The 23,272-nt window shown below is 37.6% G+C and overlaps 2 protein-coding genes and 1 long non-coding RNA gene across 3 annotated transcripts in view; all 3 read right to left on the bottom strand.

The window, feature by feature from the left end:
- The window catches only part of LOC148742291 (uncharacterized), a 356,385-nt gene that overhangs the window by 313,475 nt on the left and 19,638 nt on the right, over positions 1-23,272 (bottom strand). The window lies entirely within an intron of this gene.
- Positions 663-15,816, bottom strand: LOC148742293 (uncharacterized). Its single transcript, XM_088736522.1, has 5 exons — positions 15,763-15,816; positions 9,874-10,249; positions 9,423-9,674; positions 2,619-2,745; positions 663-738 (listed from the first exon to the last, which is right to left on the bottom strand). The coding sequence occupies exons 1-5, from the start codon at positions 15,814-15,816 to the stop codon at positions 663-665; spliced, it is 885 nt and encodes a 294-aa protein (XP_088592648.1).
- On the bottom strand, positions 15,878-22,408 carry LOC148742292 (uncharacterized). The gene is made up of 3 exons (XR_015999383.1): positions 21,596-22,408; positions 20,700-20,807; positions 15,878-17,582 (listed from the first exon to the last, which is right to left on the bottom strand). It is a non-coding gene; the product is annotated as an uncharacterized LOC148742292 (long non-coding RNA).

Here is a 23,272-nt window from a genome sequence, read left to right as displayed (position 1 = left end):
AAATACTCTAGTCAGATTCATTTCCTCACGAGAATTTAAACGCTACAATTTAAAGAAATTGAGGACAAATGTTTAGATTACCCTTTGTTAGATTCCTTTGAACGCAAGTTCACCAGTATTAAAGTCGAATATGAGTAAATTTATTTTTTAACGTCCTTTTTGGCGTTGCTTCTCTGATTTCTTATAATTCTTACTGTTTGTTATACTCTGAGACATTTCAATCTGATGGTTTAAAACGCTCTGGTTAAGGATCTGCTTCAGGCGATAATGTTTCTGTGCAATCATGATAAATTTTGCCTTGGTATAGGATCCTTGGGTATTTACGTGGTCAGGTGGTTGGAAGACAAAAACCGCGTGGTTGGGGTAGGCCGAGGTTATTGATTACCACTCGAAAAGGGTCGTTATATCTTGTAGCAATGGTACAGCAAGGTCTTCCAAGATAAGTCTGTTACCGTAGACCCCAAATAAATATTTAAAGTGATTTGACTAAGCTGCGCAAGGAAGGTTGCCCTTTTTAAGAAGTATCCTTTTGCTATATTTTCTTGACAGGAAGTTTGAATTTCAACTCAGTCTGATGTGAAAGTTCAAATTCGGCTTCTTTACATTGGTACGAGGTAAAAAAAATCATCACTAAACGTTCGTATGCTAAAGAAACGTCGTCCTTACAGATGTTCCAGCTTCGTGTTGTCACTAAAGGCTCCTACTGACAAGTTCAGCAATTTGTTATTGGACAGGTCCCTAGAAACAAATTAACAAATCAATTAATTTGGTTATATCAACAAAGTTGAAATGGTAAATTGGCCGCCGTAACGATTACAAAAGCTGAAGTTTCGAGCGTTAGCCCTTCGTCGAAAGGGCTAACAAATCAATTACCTTATTTACTCGACTGTGAATTTCACAGCTTACTAAAAGATTAAGGACTTTTTGTATGCTGCTTGTTGATTTGACTCGGAGCTTCATGTAGAAATGAACTTGCTATGAGTTTTTCTCAAGGTGACGTGTGCACTTGAAATGATTAATTCTCTAAGTAAAGATTATTCTTCGAAAATACCAGAGCTTTGACCAATGCTATTTCTGTTTACTAGAACCAGCGGAAAGAATGAAATATGAAATATGTAATGATCATGATGCAAAGGGAAACACCCGAAATATTTTTTGGCCCTCTTAATTAAAAAATTTGAAACACATCTAATACTAAGTTTCCCTACGCAATCAGGATCAGGAGCATGTGTTTATCTACTGATGGACATTTCAGTGCTTCCCTTAGAAAAAAATTCTGCCTCACTTTGTGCATTAGCTTTAAATGGATTATTTCCCGTGAACATAGAGATCAGCTCCAAAGCTCATTGGGTTGAGTTGGATCAAATATGAAGGAGCGTTTCACTTGATCTTCAGGGTCAATTTAGACATGCAAGGGTAGGATCTGGGGAGGGTGTGATGGGGGCATCCACACCCACCCGCGAGGATTCACTTAATAATGAGCGACGGTTGCAAAGAGAGTTCAAAAGACAAAACAAAACAAAAAAGAAACAAACAAACAAAATCGAACCAACGCAAGCTGACTGAACCACAAATACATTTCTAATTCCTGATTCAAGAAAATTTAGTCATCGATCTATCTCGTTAACATTTGCCAATAGTTTAATCATTAAAACCATCTGAAAACCTAATCGATATTGATTTTGACAAGATTACGGCCTTGCCGGAAAACTCTACTTCTCAATGCGATAGTAAGTAAAAATTTGATATGATCATGAGGAGCATAGAAGCTAGATTCTGGTCGCCGGTCATTCTCCTAAATGCAAGCTCACGGGAAGCGTTGCAGCTGTTAAAGCCTTTACAATCCAATATGTTGATGAGCGTCTCATGCAAAGAGCTTTGTACTTCGCTGATCTAAGATCGACTATTTTCCGTCCTCAGTTCGAGTATTTTTGCACTGTAGCGATCCGACGCGGGTTAATTCTCCTTGATTACGGTATGAAACAATGAGTTTAAGAAATTCACTGAAGTCGAAATCTCCAGCTGATCCTAATATCGTTTTCTTTTGCTGATCTAGACGTGTAAATTTCCAAACTGCTTCACTTGAGGAATTAGGTTTTTCCCACCTTAAAGTCTGAAAGCGCCTGAAGAGGGCCTTATGAACATAGTCCTGATGGACCAAATTATTCAGTGTTTGTCGCCTGTCAGTTTTTATGTACTACGTTGAGTCTGTTTCAGTCAAAAGATTAAGTACTCTCACACTGATAGTCCGAAATAGATATCTTCTTAAAACTCACTTAGTACCAAGATATTTCATATCACATGAAGATTATCTCTGCTTGCAGCTCGTTAATATCCATTAGACCTGTTCACTTTTGGCTGCTTAGTTTAGATCACAAACAATGCCAAAACACCAAAACTATGCGTCTGAACCCAGCTATTAATCTTCTCCTTAGCTCCTGACACAATCACACCTTACCAAATTTACCAAATTCAAGATATTTTTTTGGGTTGTAATTGTTAATGTTTTTTGTTGTTTTCACGTGAGATAAATGCAAACTCCTCATACCTTCTGCAGTGTCACCTCTTAATTCAGTCAAGCAGAAACCGAATTAATGTGATGCATACAAAGTACTTACAGTTTTCCTGTAGCTCGCGGAATTTTCTTTGGAATTGACTTTAGCTGTTTTCCTTCACAATTGGCTGATACTAAGCCCTTCATGTTACCTTCAAGGACTTTGCATTGGCACGGTTGAGGGCACTCAGCTGACAAACAAAAACAGACTTCAATTAAACTTGTTATTTGAATCATATTTGTTTTTAATCGTTCACTTTTATTTAAAGATTTTATCAACCGAAAGCTGTTAAACCAAATCGATGATGATACGTTAGAAAGTAAACCATCCGTTCAGCGATATTCCTTAGCATCATCAGAGACTAAAATCTGATGTCACCCATTGAAATGACAGGCAAATTTCTAATCAGATTTTTTAAAATGATGTTCTGCCTTTTTTAACACAGTCCTTTTTAATCACTGACATGATTTTTATTCGCCATGATTGAAAATGATCTAAAATAATAACTCTTTTGTTTGTATTGAACTCTCTGTTTGTATTTTGACTCACCCTACGAGCTCGAATACAGCACAACTCGTAAAAATACTCAGCGATACTACACAACAGAACGTCTAATAAGATATATTTATTTTCCGTTTGATTTGTCCAAAGATAAAAATAGTAAAGGCAACACGAGGTAAATTTTGCTGTTCATAGTGTTTAATAGACCAAAGGTAACCATTCCGTTTAATTTCCTTATGCAACATGTACGTCGCGACATTAACATGGCCACCCTGACCGGAAAACGTCCCTCCGTGGCCTCTATGCACATTGAATAAAGGGGGTAAGTTTGTAAAAAAACTGTGGTGCTGCGTCGATGGGGTAAAAAGGTAATTTGGTAATATCTGACTAACTTCAAAGTGTAAATTGGCCACCGTAAAGAGTTAAAAAGCTGATGTTTCGAGCGTTAGCCCTTCGTCAGAGCGAAACATTGGTTTTGTCACCTCGTTAATACGGCCGCTTCTTTCGGCTCGGAAAAACAGCCATACATTTTCGAATAATGAACCCTCGTAAATGCAGTCACCCGTTAATACGGCCAACGGCCACATGTTATTATGCAATATGATTATCAATACACATTATGCAATAGAATTATTAATAACGATTTCACAGAAGTGTTCTTAAAACGTTCGGTCTTCCACCCTGGGATTTCAAACCGCCTGTTTCGTCTGAGTAATGAGGGCATACAATCAGGTAATTGAAATGGCCCGTAGCATGGAAAAAAGGCCTGTGGAAACCGGTCTTCAAAAAGGAGAATCGGTCTTGTGAAAAGAACTATCGACCGATAACACTACTCAGTACGGTGGATAAGGTGTATGAACAAATACTAAGCACACAAGTTAATGCCTTCTTCGATCCTATTCTTAATAATTGCTTATGATGTGCATACAGGAATATGTATAGCTGTGAAACAACACTGCTGAACTTGACTGAGAAATGGAAAATGGCCGCTGACTCCAAACAGTATGTAGGAGTACTATCAACTAACATGAGCAAAGCCTTCGATTCTCTTCACCCGGCACTCATAGTAAACAAATTCAAAGCTTATGTTTCTCAGAGGAAGCGCTTTGCCTTATAAGGTCATACTTTATTAACTGACAAAATAGGGTCAAATTAGATCCAGAGATGAGCTGTTGGAGAGATACTATTAAAGGTTCTCCACAAGGATCATCATTTGGTTCACTTATGCGGAATATTTTCCAAAATGACTTAACTTTGTTAATCGACAGTTCGCCTAGCAATTTAAACCTGTCTATGTATGCTGATGACCACCAGCTTTTTGTAACAGGAAATTGGATACAGAAGGTAGAGCAATCATTAAATGAGGGAGGACAAGCTATTTCTAGGTGGTACACAGACAACTTTTTAATGGGAAACCATAAGAAATATGTTGATAGGAAAGAAGAACGATGATGAACAATCAATAAGTGTTGACATTGATGGAGAAAACACTGCATCTGTACCCGCGCTTAAACTATTAGGGGTTACTATCGATGATAAGCTTAAATTTAGTCCACTTATCAGAGCTATTTCTAAGAAGGCTAGCATAAAAATAAATGCTCTTGTTCATCTTAGGCGCATGATCCCTGTAGAAGCCACAGGCAGCCCAAGCTCATTACTAGAAAAGCGGACGTGATTCTTAACGTGTAGCGCAACGTTTTATATTTATAAAGGTTTGTATGGGATGTTATCGGTTTGCCTTAAGAAAGATAGAAAAAATGTCTTGTTTTGAAATAAAATGGGCTTACCTTACTGCTTTGTTGTTTTCTTTGTTGATTCCGAGCGTCTCAGGCCATTTTGAAGCGTTTTCGGCGAGTTAGCGCTATGTTGGTATTCAACTGCTAAAAGAAAGACAAGGCCGGAAACCTATTTTAGAAGTGTCCGTCGCCCGAAGCGAATAATTCCGCCAAAAAATTACCACCAGTCTCGATTCCTCCAGAAAATCAAAGCAGAGATGTTGCAGTTTCATTTCCATTCACTCGATGCCCAATTCCTCCCACAGATCTTTCACTAGCGATGCTTTTATCTCCAGATCGATCGGCTTTCCAATTTCGAATTTGGCTGCTTGAAACATTTGCGGGCCCATTGGCCGATCACACAGTATGCTGGGTAACAAAAATAAGCCCGGCGAGGGTAGCCAGCGACCTGCAGTCGACAAATAAACCAGTTAGCTCCCCTAGTCCCCGCGAGAGGTTTTGTTATGAACGCATTGTTTTGATCACACATTTCCATTCGATGTTGATTGGTCGATCAAAACAATGCGTTCTTGACAAAACCTCTCGAGGTGATCTAGGGGAGCTAACTGGTTTACTTGTATTACTTGTATTGTTTTGATCACACATTTCCATTCGATGTTGATTGGTCGATCAAAACAATGCGTTCTTGACAGAACTTCTCGAGGGGACTAGGGGAGCTAACTGGTTTACTTGTCGACTGCAGGTCGCTGGCTACCCTCGCCGGGCTTATCTTTGTTACTCAGCATACTGTGCGATCGGCCAATGGGCCCGCAAATGTTTCAAGCAGCCAAATTCGAAATTGGAAAGCCGATCGATCTGGAGATAAAAGCATCGCTAGTGAAAGATCTGTGGGAGGAATTGGGAATCGAGTGAATGAAAATGAAACTGCAACATCTCTGCTTTGATTTTCTGGAGGAATCGAGAGTGGTGGTAATTTTTTGGCGGAATTATTCGCTTCGGGCGACGGACCCTTTTAAAATAGGTTTCCGGCCTTGTCTTTCTTTTAGCAGTTGAACACTAACATAGCGCTAACTCGCCGAAAACGCTTCAAAATGGCCTGAGACGCTCGGAATCAACAAAGAAAACAACAAAGCAATAAGGTAAGCCCATTTTACTTCAAAACAAGACATTTTTTTATCTCTTTTAAGGCAAACCGATAACATCCCATACAAACCTTTATAAATATAAAACGTTGCGCAACACGTTAAGAGTCACGTCGGCTTTTTTAGTAGTGAGCTTGGGCTGCCTGTGTAGAAGCTAAGCTTCAGCTGTTCAAATCGGCCATATAACCTGACCTCACATATTGCCATACTGTGTGGCATTTTTGTAAAGCATCGGAGAAAAGAAAACTAGAAAAGATTCAATAAAGGGTGTTACGCGCAGTATTCAACGACAGGAAAACTGAATATGGAGAATAATTGGAAAAGGGGCATCTGCCTAGTTTAGAAAATAGGCGTCTTTAAGACATTTTGATACTAATGTATAAGGTCCAAAACTCCTTGGCACCTGAGCCCATTTGTAAAATTTTCTTTAAGCAAGATAAACACTATAATCTAAGATGTGGAGAATTCCCTATTCCTAGATTCAGGACGGGGAAGTATGGGAAACATGGTGTTAAATATCTAGGCCTCTATTTAACGGGGAAAATAAGTCAAGATATTTGAAGAAAAAATAGTCTTCAAGCCTTCAAGAAAGCCATCAGGAGAATTAATATTACGAACCTTTTTGGATGGGTCATGCAAATGCAATGCCTGTATTACATAATAGCTTCTCATTCACTAAATTCTACATGCATGTGATTGATACATTTTGCTGTGTATGATTGTCTGTTTATCTCCGATTTTAAATTTTATTATACTGTATATATTTATATGAATATCATTTAAAATATTGTAGATAGGAAAAATTTCTTTTTTATTTTTTTTTGTGTGTCCCCAATTAGCTTGGTAGCTAAATCTCTTGACACATTAATAAAGTATTCACTCACTCACAGTAAGACGGTCTGTGAAAAACACGCACTAAATCTCTTATGCGGTTATTTGATTATGACTTAAACACCACGCACCTACTACGAATGACATACGTATAGGTAATCGCATGGGGCCGAGTAAAATTAAGGATTAATATCAGCGTGTTTTCGGAAGTTGCTGAGACTACCCGAGTCGCGCAGCGACGAGGGCAATTTCTGCAACTTCCGAAAACACAAGTGATATTAATCCTTAATTTTACGAGGAACTATGTGATTACTTGTTTATAATATAATGGGCAAAATGTTTTCTTACTGATCTCGCGCAAAACGGGACGCCATTGTTAAAAAGCAAACAGAAATCTCTTTACCTTAGCAGCCGTTGTTAAGCGATTTTCAGCCAATCATTTTCAAGTAGTTTTTCTCGGGGCAATTACAAAAATTAAGAAAAAATGCTCTCCGTCTTGACCAATCATAACTCAGTAATTTTGTCCCTTATATGATAAGAATATTAACGGGACTCGACTCTATTTGACTTCAGAAGAAACCTTCATATACGTCGCCTTGAGACCTTGGCAAGTTTTTTAGTTAGCAATTCGGAACAATTTTGCGAATACCTGGACTCAGATATTCAATAATTTGATCAGCACAGTCCTCGTTGGCACTACAGCGAAAAACATTAAATGCAGATTCAGAAGGTTTTTGCCAATTGCAGGCAGTATTATTTTCACCGTACTTTTTCACGAAAGATAAAGAGAATAGCTTCACCATAATCGATTTTAGTTGGATAAGTTTCTTAGCGCAGTCAATCGCTAAAGATCTATAATTAATAAACTTTAATTTATTTTCAGATTCGTCTTTAACTCACGTAAACAGTCACTTGATTATGAACAGAAATCATAGCAAAGCCAAGAATAGGAAAGTTGAGTAATCACATTATTTCAGACCTAGTAGGATTCTTTCCAATGAGGAGCGAGAGAGGTCAAGGCACGATTAACTTAGATCGTTTCCCCTCAAACTGGTACCAAGACTGCATATCTGACTTCCAGTACAATACAACGGTAAGAGCGTTCTTTCGCCCGTGAGGAGGTTTGAGACCTTGAACGGAGGGCGAGCCGATGAAGATCTATGCAAGTTTATATCGTGCTCATTCATTATAATCAAAGAAATTAAGTAAAAGTCAATCAAAGTCGATTCCATGAGCTGCGATATTTAATGCCACCATAGAACACCACTGAAACAAATAGGAGGTTGAAAATTGTCATGGATTTAGAGATAACAACCAATTAAACCACTGCACGTAAAAAACGAAATGCCACAAAATAAAAAGACAATCGCACAAGACCGCTGATGTGGAGGTTGAGAGGGAAATTTTTTTTTATTCGACAAATAAACCAAGTGTCAATAATGAATGTTTTGATACTTTCTGTCTCCTTTTCTTTCCAACGGACAGATTTTCTTAAAAGGCGAAGATTACTTTCGAGAGGTTCGCCCTAAACGCACAGAATTTTATAGCTGAAATCGATTACTATGGAGCATAAACAATTGTTAGATTTCACGGCTTTGAGAATTTAAAAGCTGGATTCATGGCGTTTTTTTTCATTTGCCTGTCAGTTTCATTGTCGAAAAAACTCTTATGATACCTAGTTAAGCTTGATTAAGAAAAGCCTGTAGAGAATGAAAAATTCTTGTTTATTTGAAGTAGCTTGTGTAACAAAATAATTACCCAGTGAAACGCCGCAGATTTTACTAACTTTATTCGTCAATTTGTTTTCTCAGGAGTAGGGTCCTAGCTAGCATGAGGCAAAACGAGGCAATTGCCTCGTCTTGATTTTGGCCTCTTTTTGGGTACCAGCATCGCTCAGCAATAAGAAAGTGAACTTCTACACTTGCACAAGATTGACTTTTCTGGAGAAAAATGCCACAGAAAATGCTTAAGAGGGTATTTCTGAGCCTCTAGATTTCAACATTTTCTGGGGGGGGGGGGGGGGCATGTCAGACCCGAAACTTGCCTTGTCTTTTTCTGAAGTCTGGCTACGGCCATTAGGAGTAACACTCAAACAAAGAAAAACACAGGACAAAACAGAAACATATTTCAAAATGTCATTCACCGTCTCGTTTTGGTGAGAAACATGGGCTTACTCTTTGTTCTCGCATGCAACATGTTTGCCATAAATCATTCACTTTCACTTCCAAATTCGTTAATCGAAAATAAGAGTGAAATAGAAATGAAAAAAGCTAATTACCATTTCGAACAGAGAAGTAATTTTTTAAACTAAAATAAATTTAAAAGCCTAGCCTTTTTTGGACAAAGTCTTCTTTTACATGTAGTTCTCTTTTCGTTAATGATACGAATAAACGCCGCTCTAAGCAACCACTAACCTGCACAGTAATTAAACGCAAAATCATTAAAAATAACGTAGCGAGTAATTTTTTTGTTCGAGATATGAAACTACGCTGCAATTGAAATTGATTTACTTGATAAATATTATTTGTGAGATTACCCTTACATAAAAATTGTAGACAATTTCACTCTAAAACAAAATTAAAGACAAATCGTAAGGTTACCCTAAGCATAAACAACAGCTGAGCTCTTCGTAAAGTAAAATGTAGCTTGAAACTTACTCTCGACAACAAGACTGATGTTAATCCTCTTCAACTGACCATGGTCGTCCACCTCGCAGCTGTATTTTGTATTTCTTTCTTGTTCAGTCACGTTAACTCGGAGTCGCACACTAGTGCTGTTTTGCACAACATCATCATTCCTTCTCCAGACAATACGAGGAGCCGGTCCCCCTCCCGCAGGGCACCACAAAGATGAAGAATGGTTGAGCAGGACGAACTGGATCTTTGCTACAGTATTCAGGTTTGCAGGGGCTGAAGAAAAATTGAAAATATTGAAATAAATTTTTTTTTGTCTTTTCACGAACGTGGGACGAAGGGAAAAAAATCTGAGTTCCAAGGGAAATCGAACCTCTGAAGGTTGGATCTGCGCTCCGACGATGTACCTTACTTATTACTTTTACTCAATGATGCCAGAAGAAATTTCTTGAAATTAAACATTGAATATTCCTACCTGTTTTATGTATTGATTTTCCCTCATAACTTGAATACCAAAACTGGTATCTATGCTGAGGTGAAAATCTTAACCACATGTTATGTCCACTTGATCGCAGGGTAAGATGAGGAATCTGCCTTCCACAAAATACACCCAGTAGATTGGCAGACTGATTATAACCATCACGGATCTCAAGATACTCCTCATCAGCACAAGGTGCTCCAGGCAATGAATAGTGAATAAAGATTTTAAATCTTATTTCCACATATTGCCATTTCTCCACTTGAAGGAGCTTAGTTGTACCAAAGTCTTCGATGTTTATCTTGGGGTAAACTTCTGTGATTATTGCAACTATTATAAACAATATAATTTCATAGAATAATAAGTGAAAACACTTTGTACTAAGTTAACTAATGACTGTCTATCTCGTTTTCAAGCCTCTCTCATCGTGAACGTAAACGACAATGTAAAATCTTCATAAACTTTAAGATTAGCTTCATAGACTTTCCCTGTATTTTTCTAGTGCACCTGTAATATGAGAGGAATCTATTTTTCATAAATCAGTGACCAGGTCAAACTCTTACGTCAGTAGTTAACAACCGATTCATTCTGGGCCATTCTGATTATCTATGTGGTAAGCATGGATTTCGCGCATGATCTTCACACAAATGCGATGTTCTAGTTAAGAACTGTCTCACATGCCGTGGTAAGGCTTTGATAACTTCCGCCCTCAAAAAAGTTTATACTGCCAAGCCTGCAATGCTCATCAGTAAAATCACGTGATTTGCTTGAAATTTTACCAAGACTTTAAAATTTCGCTCGAAATTACCTTTAGTGGCCGTAAAATCTTCGGCCCTTTGGATCATGTGTATTTTCCACAAATTATATCTAATTTATGAAGAGTATAAATTCCTCAAAACTATATATTACAGTATTATTACTTTACCGGTGTTAATTAAAAAAGAGTAACCGCTAAAAAGGCATCAAGAATATAAAAACAAAACAAAACAAAACGAAACAAAATTAAACAAACAAAGAAAAAAAACAGAAATTATCAACGTATACAATTAGAGCCAATGAATTTCACAGATTTTTCCCTCAATTATTCTGCTTTTAGATAATGTTAATGATTTTCCTTGGTTCTACCCATAAGTTTACGTAAACATACAGACAGAATACTCGCCTCAAACATCGCTTATTCGTTGATATTCTGCCGATACAGAATTGATCCCAGCCCACCTCCGGCAAATCACGCTTGTGTTTGCCTTGAAATGTTCTAATACCCAAACTACAGTTATGCGTCTCATGCTCGTTTCGTGAAAGCTTCATGTGTCTTTTACAAACAAGCGCAACCGACTTACCCAAAACAAAAGTGAAAGTCCACATGGTGTTGATAGACATCTTTCCAGGAAAAAGAAAACAAATGAGTATTAAAATTCAAAGCTACCTTAACTGTAGGACTCTCCTCGGTACCTTAGTACATCTATACGTTATATATGTTGCGGTTCAGTGTCACCTTCGCTTCAATCTTACTTTCTTCGTCTCGTAATCGAACCAGGACATTTATGCCTTAACGACAAAGTGTTCCTTTAGTCACTATGGCTATAAATATGCTCAGAATGTTCGCGCTATTCTACCCATCGGAGCACCCAAACACCCTTCGCCAAACTTTTGAATGAATCAGCGAACTAATTTCTAACTTACACTATTTCAGCCGCTTACATCACATGTTCAAAATGACACTGTAGGTTAGTTGATACTCCTGCAATAAAAATTGTTCGCTTAAAATTTATACTTCTGTTTCTAAACATTTCTTGTAATTAAAGGCTTCTAGCAACATCCGGCACATTTTCGTGGACTACTATTTTACTATCGTTTTGATACTCTCGGTGATAGAAGAAAACGTTCAGTAACATCTATCTCAGCTCTAGAAGTCTAGGTAGCTTTCTTTGTAATTAAGTTGCGTTGAATGCTGCGTAATAATTTAAACACGAAAATTGCAAACTCGTCGTCGTCACAATTTGACATAGAGGTCAGTTGCTCAGACGACGACGTATAACGTTTCGCTCTTCTATCATAGTTTTTTTTCCCTCTTATTTTTCTTCGGCAGTGCAGCATAATCTCTACTTGAATTGATTTCAGAAACAGAGTTATAACACAAAAAACTGCAAGATTACCTGAACGGGGATTGTTCCTTTCTCCGCTGAAGTGTTTTTATGCCACAGTCGCTTTTACTAACACAACAAATATTTTATCCGCGTACGTATACATCAATAAAACCTTAACAGATGTTTGAAGCTGGTAGGGTTATACGTAAGCTACTAGCGGAGGGGCTCGACACATATCTATCTTACATAGCTCCTGAAGAGGAGTTTTTCAGCGCGTTCAATCAAGATTAACTGAAAAAAGGAGAGAAAAACAGAGCTCGCGCTAGTTGCGGCAAAATAATTGCGTGAGTAATTTTCCGAAGGGAATATCTACCATAAAATGAAGTCAGCCTCTAGCCTCTCTAGTTATATTACCTTTCTTGTACGAGTTTTCAGAGGTGTCTTCAGCTTTTATAGTTAGGATTCTAAATGCCTTACTTTTACTTTGGAAAGGAAGTTTTAACACACGCCGATACTTCATCCTCCTCTGTACATGGAAAATGACATACCTTCGACTTTGTAAACAGAAAATCGATTGTAAGATTTAATGTCTAACGTTAAGTGCATTTGCTCAAAATTGTTATAAGGGTAACATATCTTAATCTGTATTAAAGAAAATAAGCACCTAAGCACCATTTGTTATTGATTAGCTGGATTACCTTGTTGGTACTTATTTTGGGGGATCTTCAACCTCGTTCCCAGGGCCTTTTTCCTTTGTTGGGGGTGGGGCAGGACGAGGTTGGGGATCTTTAATTTTGCGTTTTTTCGCGACTGTAAATAAATCACTCAAGTAAAGACCGCGCATGAAAAAACCGTCGCAGAATATAAACAAGCGAAATTTAATCCTCTGTGGAGAATTGAAATCGCAGACAAAAAAAAATATCAAAATTTGAAATAAACAGCATGTACAGGATATGTGTCAACAAATACACAAATTATTAACTGTTCTTAGCTGGTAACTTCCATTTTCTATCTTCTTTTGTCAAGTGAGGTTAATTTGCAAAGATTTGGCTTATGGAACAGAGAATCCAGTAATCATCTTTGTTAAATGTTAAGACATTTTGCAAATTGAAATGATTTGGAACTACTTTAGTTGCGAAATTTAATACCTTTTTTATATATTCCTATTGAAAAAGCGTTTATAAAACCCCGCGAAGTATTCTTTTGCCAAAATCGCGAAATTAAGTACCCGCGAAATTGTAAAGAAAAGTACTCGTGAAATCAAGTAAGATGAAGATCATTGGGGATATTCACAATGTTTTTTTTTACCCGAAGATTGTGGTAGACCATAAACTGAAGATATCACTGAAATGTTTTATTTTACTTTCTCTCCAACCGAAGAACCTAACGCAAAACATATTATCGTTCGCCTAACGTTTTCATGATTGATCAGCTTACAGGACGTTTCATATGGAAATCAGGCTTGTTGAGGAGTTTAAGTAATTCAACATGGACTCATAGCTTACGTATGCACACACGTGTGTGTTTAATCAAGTGAACGCAAGGGAACTGAATGAGGAGTTTTAGGAGGAAATGGTTGTCTCAGCTGGGGTTGTCCTGGTTTAAGTGGCATCAAGGCTTTCAGTGTAGTTCTGTACCTCTTATAGAGTAGAAATATTGGTAAACTGTGAATCTTTCCCAGAATTGTACAGTGCCATCTTCAATGGCTGGGGCGGTTACACGGGTGGCTCGGGTGGTTCAGTCCAACCCCCTAAATTTTCCCTCAAAATGCTGGAAATAATGTTTCCGAAGACCTAATTTTCAAAATCTCCCGGGAGAGCATGCCCTCGGACAATTCTCCGAACCCCCCTTGACTTAATCCTGGATCCGCCGCTGAATGGGAGACCATCTCAGTCATGAAAGAACAGATATACTACAAAGTCACAACTGAAGAAAGCCAGAGAAGCTCTGTCATAAGCATAAGTAACCTAGACTTGTAAATTATAATCAGAACTCTTGGAGCAGAACCAAATTTTTTAACAGACATCAATATATTTAAAAAGCCCACACAGATGTTTAAAGCTGGTATTTGATTTGTGCGCAAACAACAGATAAACGTAAAGTCTGTTTTATTTTTAATTCATTTGAGGGAGCTTTTACATCCAAAGCGTCTTTTTCTTTTATCGACAGGCACAAGTGGCCATAAAAAATTTAACCGGTAAGCTGAATATGTAACTGTTTCGAAGAAGATAAACTAAGTTAAAGGTCAACCCGTTTTAGTTGCTAGCCACAAGAATGCTTATTTCCATCAAGCATAATCCTAAAAATTAATCTAGCTCTCAAATATATTATTTTTGGTTCTTGAAAGTTTTAACATTTTTCACAGTAAGACATTTCGCAGTTCAGTTTGCTACCGATGCAAATACTCCTAATTTATGTGCTATCAAGAGGCCGTTATCTCTGGAATTAATATTCAAAACTGTAGTAAACTGAATAGTCAATCATACTTTTACTTCCACATGTTTTGTGAGTATTTGAATAACAAAGGATTTTGCGATCATAATTAAATATTTGGGAAGAACTTGTCAAAAATGTCAATGGAACATTTCATTTTTCTCAGTATTCATTTACAAAATCTTTTTAAACACAGCTCAATGGTTTATTCTTTTCAATTTGTCAGACTAAAAAAAAAACAGCTCAAGACGTTTTTACTGTGCAATAAGCAATTAATTCTCATACAGTAGATAATACGTACCCAGCAAAACCGGCGTTTTGTTTTACGTTTTCAGGCGAAAAGAGACAATCGCGAGGCGGGCACGAAGTGCGAGTCGTCACGCGTGAGGGGAGGAGCGCGAAAAAATTCTTGCCTGTGCTCACGCTATTATTCAAGCTCTTACGCCCCCAGACACACCTCCGATCACCAACCAATACCAGTGCTAAAAAAAATGGGGGATGGCCTTTCTTGCAGGCCGCACCTGGGGCCAATATGAGAACGACCACCGGTGAGATCGTCCCACGGTTCAACAAGGACTGAGATGTAGGATATGGATGACAAATCATAGTAAAACTGCCACGAAGACATATGCCACCCACTCAACATAAGGAAAATACTTGTAGATTCTACTCTATATTTGCTCGAAAAAGATTGGTACGAGTGTGGTCGCGGTGTACCGTGGAAAACTCTTGCATATCAAATGTTTGGCATGTTAAGGAAAAATGTGGTATCACATAACTAAGGTCTACCAAGGCAGCCCTACTAATCACGTGGGCATTTATTAAGTAACAAATAATATCCTTACCATGAGACAGTTGTAATCCCCTAATTTGATTTTAAGCTCAAGTATTGCTATCAACATCAGTCAGCGAACTTGTACGATCTTCTATACTTTTGACGTAGGCTATATGTCGCTAGTCTGCCTGTGGTAAGATTTACCAGATGGTTGTCTAGCGTTTAAGGTAAATAATCTCCGAAAAGTGGTTGGCTGAGGTGGAACCTCACTATGTAAGCTCCTGCAACTCAACGCCAGTTTTTCCTTACAGGAACCGAGTTTTTGCGTCGTGAATTATGCAACTTTGGACCTATTTTCCATGTTTGGTGACCTGCTCTCCAGAGAAACGCACTCGACATAATAAGCTGATAGAAATGCATCTTGTTGTATTGTTTTCAGATACTGAATGTGTTTGCTCGAGGAAAATAAATTCCGAGGAAAATATATTCCGAGCGATGCAATGATCACCCTTGACTTTTTTCGGCCGGAAAATTAGAGACCGCAGGGACTGCCGAGTAAACATTTCTATGAACTACTGCTGCCCAACTAACCGCGGAATATGCAGGGTCTTCTTCCCAAGAATAGATGTTCTTGATTGGCTGCATTGCTATTGCAGGACCAAATATTACATACAAGTGATGATTTAAGGATGTGATTTGAATTCAATAATAATAATAACAAAGGCCTTTATTAAGCACTCTAACCAACAAAACGTGTTTAGTTACAATGCCCTTAAGCAAATATAAAACTAATTAACTAACTAGATAACTAACTAACAAGAGAACAAACATCTATTAACAAAAGTCCTCTTGAAACGTTCAGTTCTCAGTACAAGCGGGAGAATATAATTATGGCGCCTCTTACGTAGCGTAACTATTGGTCGCCCTGGTGGCAAAAGGTCATCTAAAGCTGTTGTAAATCACTGTCGCTGATCTTGGCCCACATCTTCTTATCTTTTAGAGTAATGACATTTTCAATAGAAAAAATCTCTTTACAATAACCAAGCTTAAAACGGCTGAGGCAGATTTCTTAGCTGAAATTCCGTTAAAAAGGCTGAGAAACTGGATAAGGGTTGAAACTTAGCACGCACTGCGCACCTGTAACACTATCCCATCTACCTTCCTCTGACCCATTCTCATCCTGGTTTTTCATATTCAGATGTTTTACTCTTCCTTATTTCGCGAAAAGCATTGCTTGGTTTCGGTTGTTCATTTGATTTCAAAGCTTATTAAACTTTCACAGGGATGAAATGACTTCTTGACAATTATATCTTAATGTATGATGTAGCATCACAGCCCCCGGTTAGCTCAATGGTAGAGCGCTGGACTGATGTGCGGGAGGTCGGGGGTTAGAGCCCCGGCCGGACCAACACACAAGGTCTTAAAATAATTGAGAAGAATATGCTGCCTTTCTATATCAAGAAATGGTTTAGATATTCTAGTCTTCTCGGATAGGGAAGAATAAATGGAGGTCCCGTCTCCTGCAGGGTTAGGGGTATGAGACGTTAATTTCCCACGCACGAGATTACTGTGTGGTGGATGTCCTCCACTGGGGTGGGATGGGTGGGTTGTTGTCTTGCGTTTCATACATGAGCCTCTGGCTCGGGCAATATGGGTAACATGCCTCACGTTAAGACATTAAACTTTGATTACTATTACTATTACTGTGCTGATATTATTACTGATGTACCGTAATCAGAGCCGTTGAAGCCGAAATGATTCTGCAGATATTAATAGACCACATGTTCTTTTAAAATCAGTTAAGTGATAATGTTAACGAATGCAGTTTTTTTATTTTCCTCTCTTGTGCCCGCCTCGAATAGCCCTAGCTACTTGCAGGCCCAAGCATTGTAATTTTCCGTATTAAGCTTAAATAAAATTTGTTGTTGTCGTTGTTGTAGTTTGACTGATTCAGAAAGACAGAGATTCAGAACGTCAAAAACACAGACTCAACGGCAGACTCACTCGATATATTTATACGTGTCTCCTCTATAACAAAAACCACCACAACTCGCCAATTTACAATTCAAATTCTATTTTTAGCTGCGCAGGAAAAATGTCTGCCAGAGAGGGCATTAAATTGTTTTTCTTCCATCCATGACGACCTAGCTGATCACGCGGTACGCTCCACCTTTAGCTTCTTCATTTACTGAAAAGCGACGTCATCAGCCTCCGTGTGATGGAACGAGGCGTCTTCCACAGGAAGCAAAAAGCTGGAACTTCTTAATAGCTACTTTAAATAATTTTTTCAGAAGATTCTCCCTTCAATGGACATATGGAGAAATATGGCATGTTACCCTTCCACGGGCCGCCTCAGCTGCTCTTAAGGTTTTCAAAACAGCTTGTATCTATTTTACGAGCATTGAGTCCGGCTGTAGGGGAAAAGAAAGACGTAAATACATTATAAGATAAAACAAAACAACAACAACAACAACAACAAAAAAAGTTAAATATATAAAGTAACCTTCCCAGCATGAAAACGAATAGAAACGATGTGATGAAATCCGTTTTACACAAACGCCCCAGCCGGACCAACACTCAAGGTCTTAAAATAACTGAGGAGAATGTGCTAGCTACCTTTCTATAATATCAGGAAATGGATAGACATTCTAGTCTTCTCGGATAAGGACGAATAAACCGTAGGTCCTGTCTCCTGCATTTATTAATTAGTTCTTTTGGTTAGGCAGGGGGCGTTAAAGAACCCACTCACGAGATTACTGTGATGTGGTCCCGCCTGTTTACTGAGAATTTGGGGTTAGGTGTCAAATGGGACGAAAGCTCTGTTCCTTTCTCTTTCCATTCCCGTGGCGAATAAATGAAATTAAAATTAAAATTAAAATTAAAAATCAGATAAGTAGAAATAACATGGCCTTGGTGTAAAATTAAAAGAAACCACACAAACTACATGTCACTCACAAAACTGTAAACTTTTCAAGAGTCCCCAGGGCTGTGGGTGAATCTGAAGTGATTATTTAAGAAGCCTGACTGTCAATGAAACCTTTACAATCCAGCATTAATATTTATGATATTCTCCACACTGTTCTCTCTACATTTCCTATGAAACTGACAAGGAGAATTTGTTTGTCAATCAAGAGTTTGTTGGATTGGTGATTAGAGTTTCCTTGATTCTCATTGGACCTTTACCTTTGATTTCAGGGTGATACTGTAAGGAGAAATTAGAACCCAGTCCCCCTCAGGGGTTTCTTTGATATTAATTATGCCCATTATGTAATTTGGAATAATAAAGAGATAAGAATTGATAACAAATCTATCTTCTATAAAAATGTACAGACTGTGTAATTATTTATTTAAATGATCTATTGTTTAGTTTGGATGATATAATTATGCCCTTGAAAACATAAAGAATACGGGACTTGATTCCAATTTTTTGACATGGTCTGCCTTACAATTGTCTGTGCCTAAGGACAAGTTATCCTCTTTTCCACTGGTGGAATTTGATCCTATGACATTCACATACAATAATGTCGAATTCTACATGTACTCAGCTGAGTCAAAACAGCTCTATTCACTGTTGATTATTGATAAAGCTAAATATCCAGGGAATAGATTAAAAACCCTGTCAGCCGATTTGGAACTTTCAGACCCATTGCATGAGGTATTCTTGATCTCCTACGTGGCAGGTGAAACTTATGTCTGGTCTTTTCAGTATAAATAATTATAATAACATTTTATTTACAAATACCAAAATTATTTAAAATTGGGTTAATTGAGTCAAATGTGTGTTCCTTCTGCGCAATTTTCAAAGAAGATTTATACCATCTCTTTTATCATAAAAGAGATGGTATAAGTCTTCTAAGTCTGTGGTATAAGTCTTCTCTGGCATCTTTTCTGCATAATCATCACTTTCTTCCGCATAATATTGCCAAAAATTTCCACATGATTTTCTATTTTTTTCCGTACCCTATCAGATGGTCTGTTTATTACTGCTCAGTATGCATGAGCCTTTTAGAACAGGTTTACATTTGGTGCTCTAATTCTCTGAGTCAAAATCTGAACTTATCTCTAACAGAAATTATAATTGGCATTTTAAATAGAAATTACCTACTAAATTATCTGTTAATGCTTGCCTGGTAAACTGTGTATATGGGAGTGTAGAAGAAATAAGTCACTTCCAAAGTTTAATTTGTTTCTATGCAAAGTAGAAGCCAAGAAGGAGAGTGAAAGATGTATTACCTTAAGATATAAGAAGCTTCAAGATTTTAGGAAATGATAGGAACCATTATTATGAGAATTCTTGTTGTGATACTGTGTGGAGGAAATATGCATGTAGATGGTTCCTTGAAAATCTGCATTGTCTATTTTTATTATCAACTAACTCATGCTTCAAAATCTAATTGAAGTATTTGCACTGTGTCTGTGATATGTTGTGCTGTCTACCTCTCTAGTATATAATTATATTATAAGTTACAGTATTAACTGTAATAGGGATAGCATTGTGAGTAAAGTAAATAATAATCAGAATGAAAAAATAAACTTTAATTACAGCAGCTACAAATATGTGGCCAACTTAGTAAGGAATTAAATGTAACAAGTATTCAGCACCATCACCTCAATATCACATCCCAGGACAGTATCAACAAACTCTGGACTTATGTCCAGAAGACATTTGGGGGATTGGACATACTGATAAACAGTTCTGGTGTTTTGCTTATGGTGGGAACTTGATATGTTGTAGGGTATAGGCATTGGCCAATGTTTACTAGTTTTTCCAGACATTTCATTTATGATCAATAACCTCCATTTGGTGCAAAAATGTGTGCAGGTGTTTGTCTGTAGAATTCATCTGATTAGTCAGGAACAAAATGTTTTCCAAGAGTGAAGCTCGAGAAAAAAGTGTGAGCTTGTAATAATGTCAGTATGCCCTATTATCTTCAATTACATTTCAAACATAAACTGAGAAAAATCACCAGGGCTCCCCAGTTTTAGTTGGGGCACACTCAGTCATACGATGCATTTAGACCAACAGCATTTGAGTGAAGCTACTTTATGAATTATAATGAATAAATTGTATAATTTCCACTGATATACTTAAATGAGGAAGAAGAGAAGGAAAATAAATAATGAGAAAACATGAAACAAAATTGTTTTGCATTGATAAATTGAATTCATTTCAATACATTTGGAACAGAATTAAATTAAAAACTAACAACCTGAATAAAATTGGAACATATTAAAACTTAAAAGAAGTTCAGACTTTCTCCTTGAAGCCCATCCTTTCTCTTAATTATTACAAATTTTAAGGTCTAATTCACAGCAGTACTGTTTCCAGCTTTGTTATTATTTAAACAACAAAGGCTTGAGGAGGGCTTTAATATCCAGGGGGTCATGGAGCTTAAATAACCAAATCTATGCATGTATTTTCTTGTTCACAGGTAGATAGGCCTTTAACTGGGGGCCAGGGTTAAACAGTTGCAAGTGGCAGTTTATATTATCCCCACCTCCTTCCACTATAGAATTTTTATTTTTACCTGTGGGAAGCAGTTCTTTACATACAAAACAAATCCAATATGTTGTCCTTTGCATCCAAACTTTCTCTGCAGGTCATCTCTGTCAGCAGTATTCATTATCACTTCAATCTGCCATTAAAAATATCAGCATTTCATTATCTCATGCTCTATAAAAAGTCACTCAGATGACCGGAAGAAGCCACTACATGCATGTACCCTGTTGTTTACTATAATCATGGAGGGGAGTGCTGTACTAGCAACTTAAACATTGAATTCATTACAATCAATAATGACTTCCCTACATAACTGTAACATGACTGGTGATATTGAGCAACCATGTCACAATTCCTGCTTTCTTAAACTTTGCTGAATGAACTTGCTTTGTTTCTTATTTGGAATAATGGCCGCAAGATTTGTTGTGGTGTGGTGAGTAACGAGGATGTAAATGCATTTTCCCAACAACAACAAGAAGAGAACAACAAATTTAAGGAAAATGCTCTTTGATCTAAACATTATCAATTTATGAGTTTCTTGATACATTTGGTTTCTAGTTCGTCAATGTATTAAACTGAAGGAGGAATAAATTAATTTTATCGCTTTCTCGCCTCACTTGGTGGCCGATATCAAGGGAAGGAAAAATGGCTTCTACTTTTCGAAGGAAGGATTTTGATTGTTTAATTTAATCGCCTAAGTTTCGTGGTGCATGTCGTGACTAACGAAGAACAAAACCAAAACATCAAAGGGTTGGTCCATGTTTGAGGTTCAGTCCCTGGACTTGAGGTCATGGCTTTGTCAACCAACCTATTGCTTAGTGATCAGTTCTTTCCACATTTGTTAGAGGATGAGTACGTAATGATTCCAATAAGATACATTTCATAGACATTGAATCGGTTGAAAGTCTCGTTAAGACCTCTCACCTGTCGAAGTACAAACGAGAATTTTCATCCCGGAGGGTGGAAGTTACTTCACACATCCGATGTACAAAGTGAAGAGGAGAATCCCCTTTTTTAGAACAGGTTTTCAAATGTAACACAGCTGTCGAACGAACCGTCCTGACCTTACAGTGCGACATCAATTTTCTCAGCACTAAATTCACGGCTGTCCACCATTTCGAGTGCGGTTCCTAGGAAACTGGGTCGAGAGGTAGTCGGCCAATCAAAACTAAGAAACCGCGTTCAAAGAAATCTCTGCTCTTGATTGCAAAATCTGGATTTTGATTTTGAAATTTGGAATTTGGATTTTGCGGTAAAACAAGAAATCCAAAAACGAGATACGACGCTGAGAAAACATGGATTTCTATGTCTCACAACTTTTGGGAAATCTAAAGAGGGATTTGCAACTGACTACGGCTGTTCTAGGTGGGATCTCTATGGGCTCACCGATAGCCGTAGAACGGCAAAGATATCAGCTTTCATGTATTGGCTCTGGAATCTTTTAAAATTGAAATCTACCTTAAGGAAGGATTTTCAACGTCGAAATCCGTTGGTGCTTTGCATGTTTTACTAAAAAATCCCAAATCTGGAATTTCAAATCTAAAAATCCGGATTTCCTGATCGAAAGCACCACGCCGACTCCCCCTTTAGAGCCTTTAGGGCTTTAGAGCCGTTTTCCCGATATTCCACAAGTATTCGCAGTTATTTTTAACTCTTGAATAGAACTAGGATTATTTTAATAAAGTCATTAACTGAAGGCAGAAAACAAAACGCCTTTGGCTTTTCGAATATTTTATCAAGGTTACCTACGGCTGCAAGTTTCTGTAAAATCCGTTCAATTATGTCTCCACCCTCTGGGACACTTTCTCACTGACAATAACACTTGAAATAATCAAGAGAAAATAATTGTGATTATTTCCTTTCGAAATATTTTAATCATGCCCATGATTCAATTTAATCAACACCTAAAAGTGATGTGAGCAAATAAGATGGGCTAGTTATATTAAAAAGAACCGATCCAGTTACTACAGACTTGCCTCAATATTCACAAATTGTTTATAATAATAATAATAACTTTTATTTCTATAGCGCTCTTATCCTATGTTCAAGGCGCTTTATAACACTGTGCGGGGTACTTTGTCAGACTGCCGGTGGCAGTTTATAATCAACAAAGGCGAATATTTTTTTTGTTTACAGTTGCCCCTCCTCCCAATTCCCAGTAAACAGGCCAGACTACATCACAGTGAACTCGTGATGTGGGTTCTTTAACGTCCCCCACCTAATCAAATTATCTAATTAATAGATGCAGGAGACGGGACCTACGGTTTATTCGTCCAGCGCTCTAACCAATTGAGCTAACCGGGAGGCGGTTTGATGACAACTGTCAAAAGACGAGAATGCTGTCTGCTCTCCTTAAAGAAAAAAAAATCCGAGACATTTCTGTCTTCCCTTTTAAAAATACGTCGAATAATTAACAACGCTATTATCGTGTCTTCAGATCTCAAAGAACAAAAAACACAATCAAGAGGTAAGAAACGGCTTTTTTCAAAATCAAATCAGTAATCTGGCTGCAAACCATTAATTCGCGAAAACCACATCGAGTAGTTCACAAACAGCTGCTACTCTGACCATAGAAAAAAAAAAAGATTATTATTTTCGTCA

This window comes from Stylophora pistillata, chromosome 1 (genome assembly GCF_964205215.1).
Source record: "Stylophora pistillata chromosome 1, jaStyPist1.2, whole genome shotgun sequence".
Classification (NCBI taxonomy): Eukaryota; Metazoa; Cnidaria; class Anthozoa; order Scleractinia; family Pocilloporidae; genus Stylophora; species Stylophora pistillata.
Note: the sequence above shows the minus strand (reverse complement) of the source record. Positions and strands in the feature narration are given on the sequence as shown.

What these genes read in the sequence shown, in the direction of transcription:
- LOC148742293 (XM_088736522.1), bottom strand. Translation starts at nt 15,816, where the DNA reads ATGCAGCCAATCAAGAACATCTATTCTTGGGAAGAAGACCCTGCATAT. An exon ending in AAGACCCTGCATATTCCGCG is followed by an intron (nt 10,250 to 15,762) that starts GTTAGTTGGGCA and finishes CTTAGTACAAAG; the next exon opens with TGTTTTCACTTATTATTCTA. An exon ending in CATCAGTCTTGTTGTCGAGA is followed by an intron (nt 2,746 to 9,422) that starts GTAAGTTTCAAG and finishes TTTGTTTGTCAG; the next exon opens with CTGAGTGCCCTCAACCGTGC.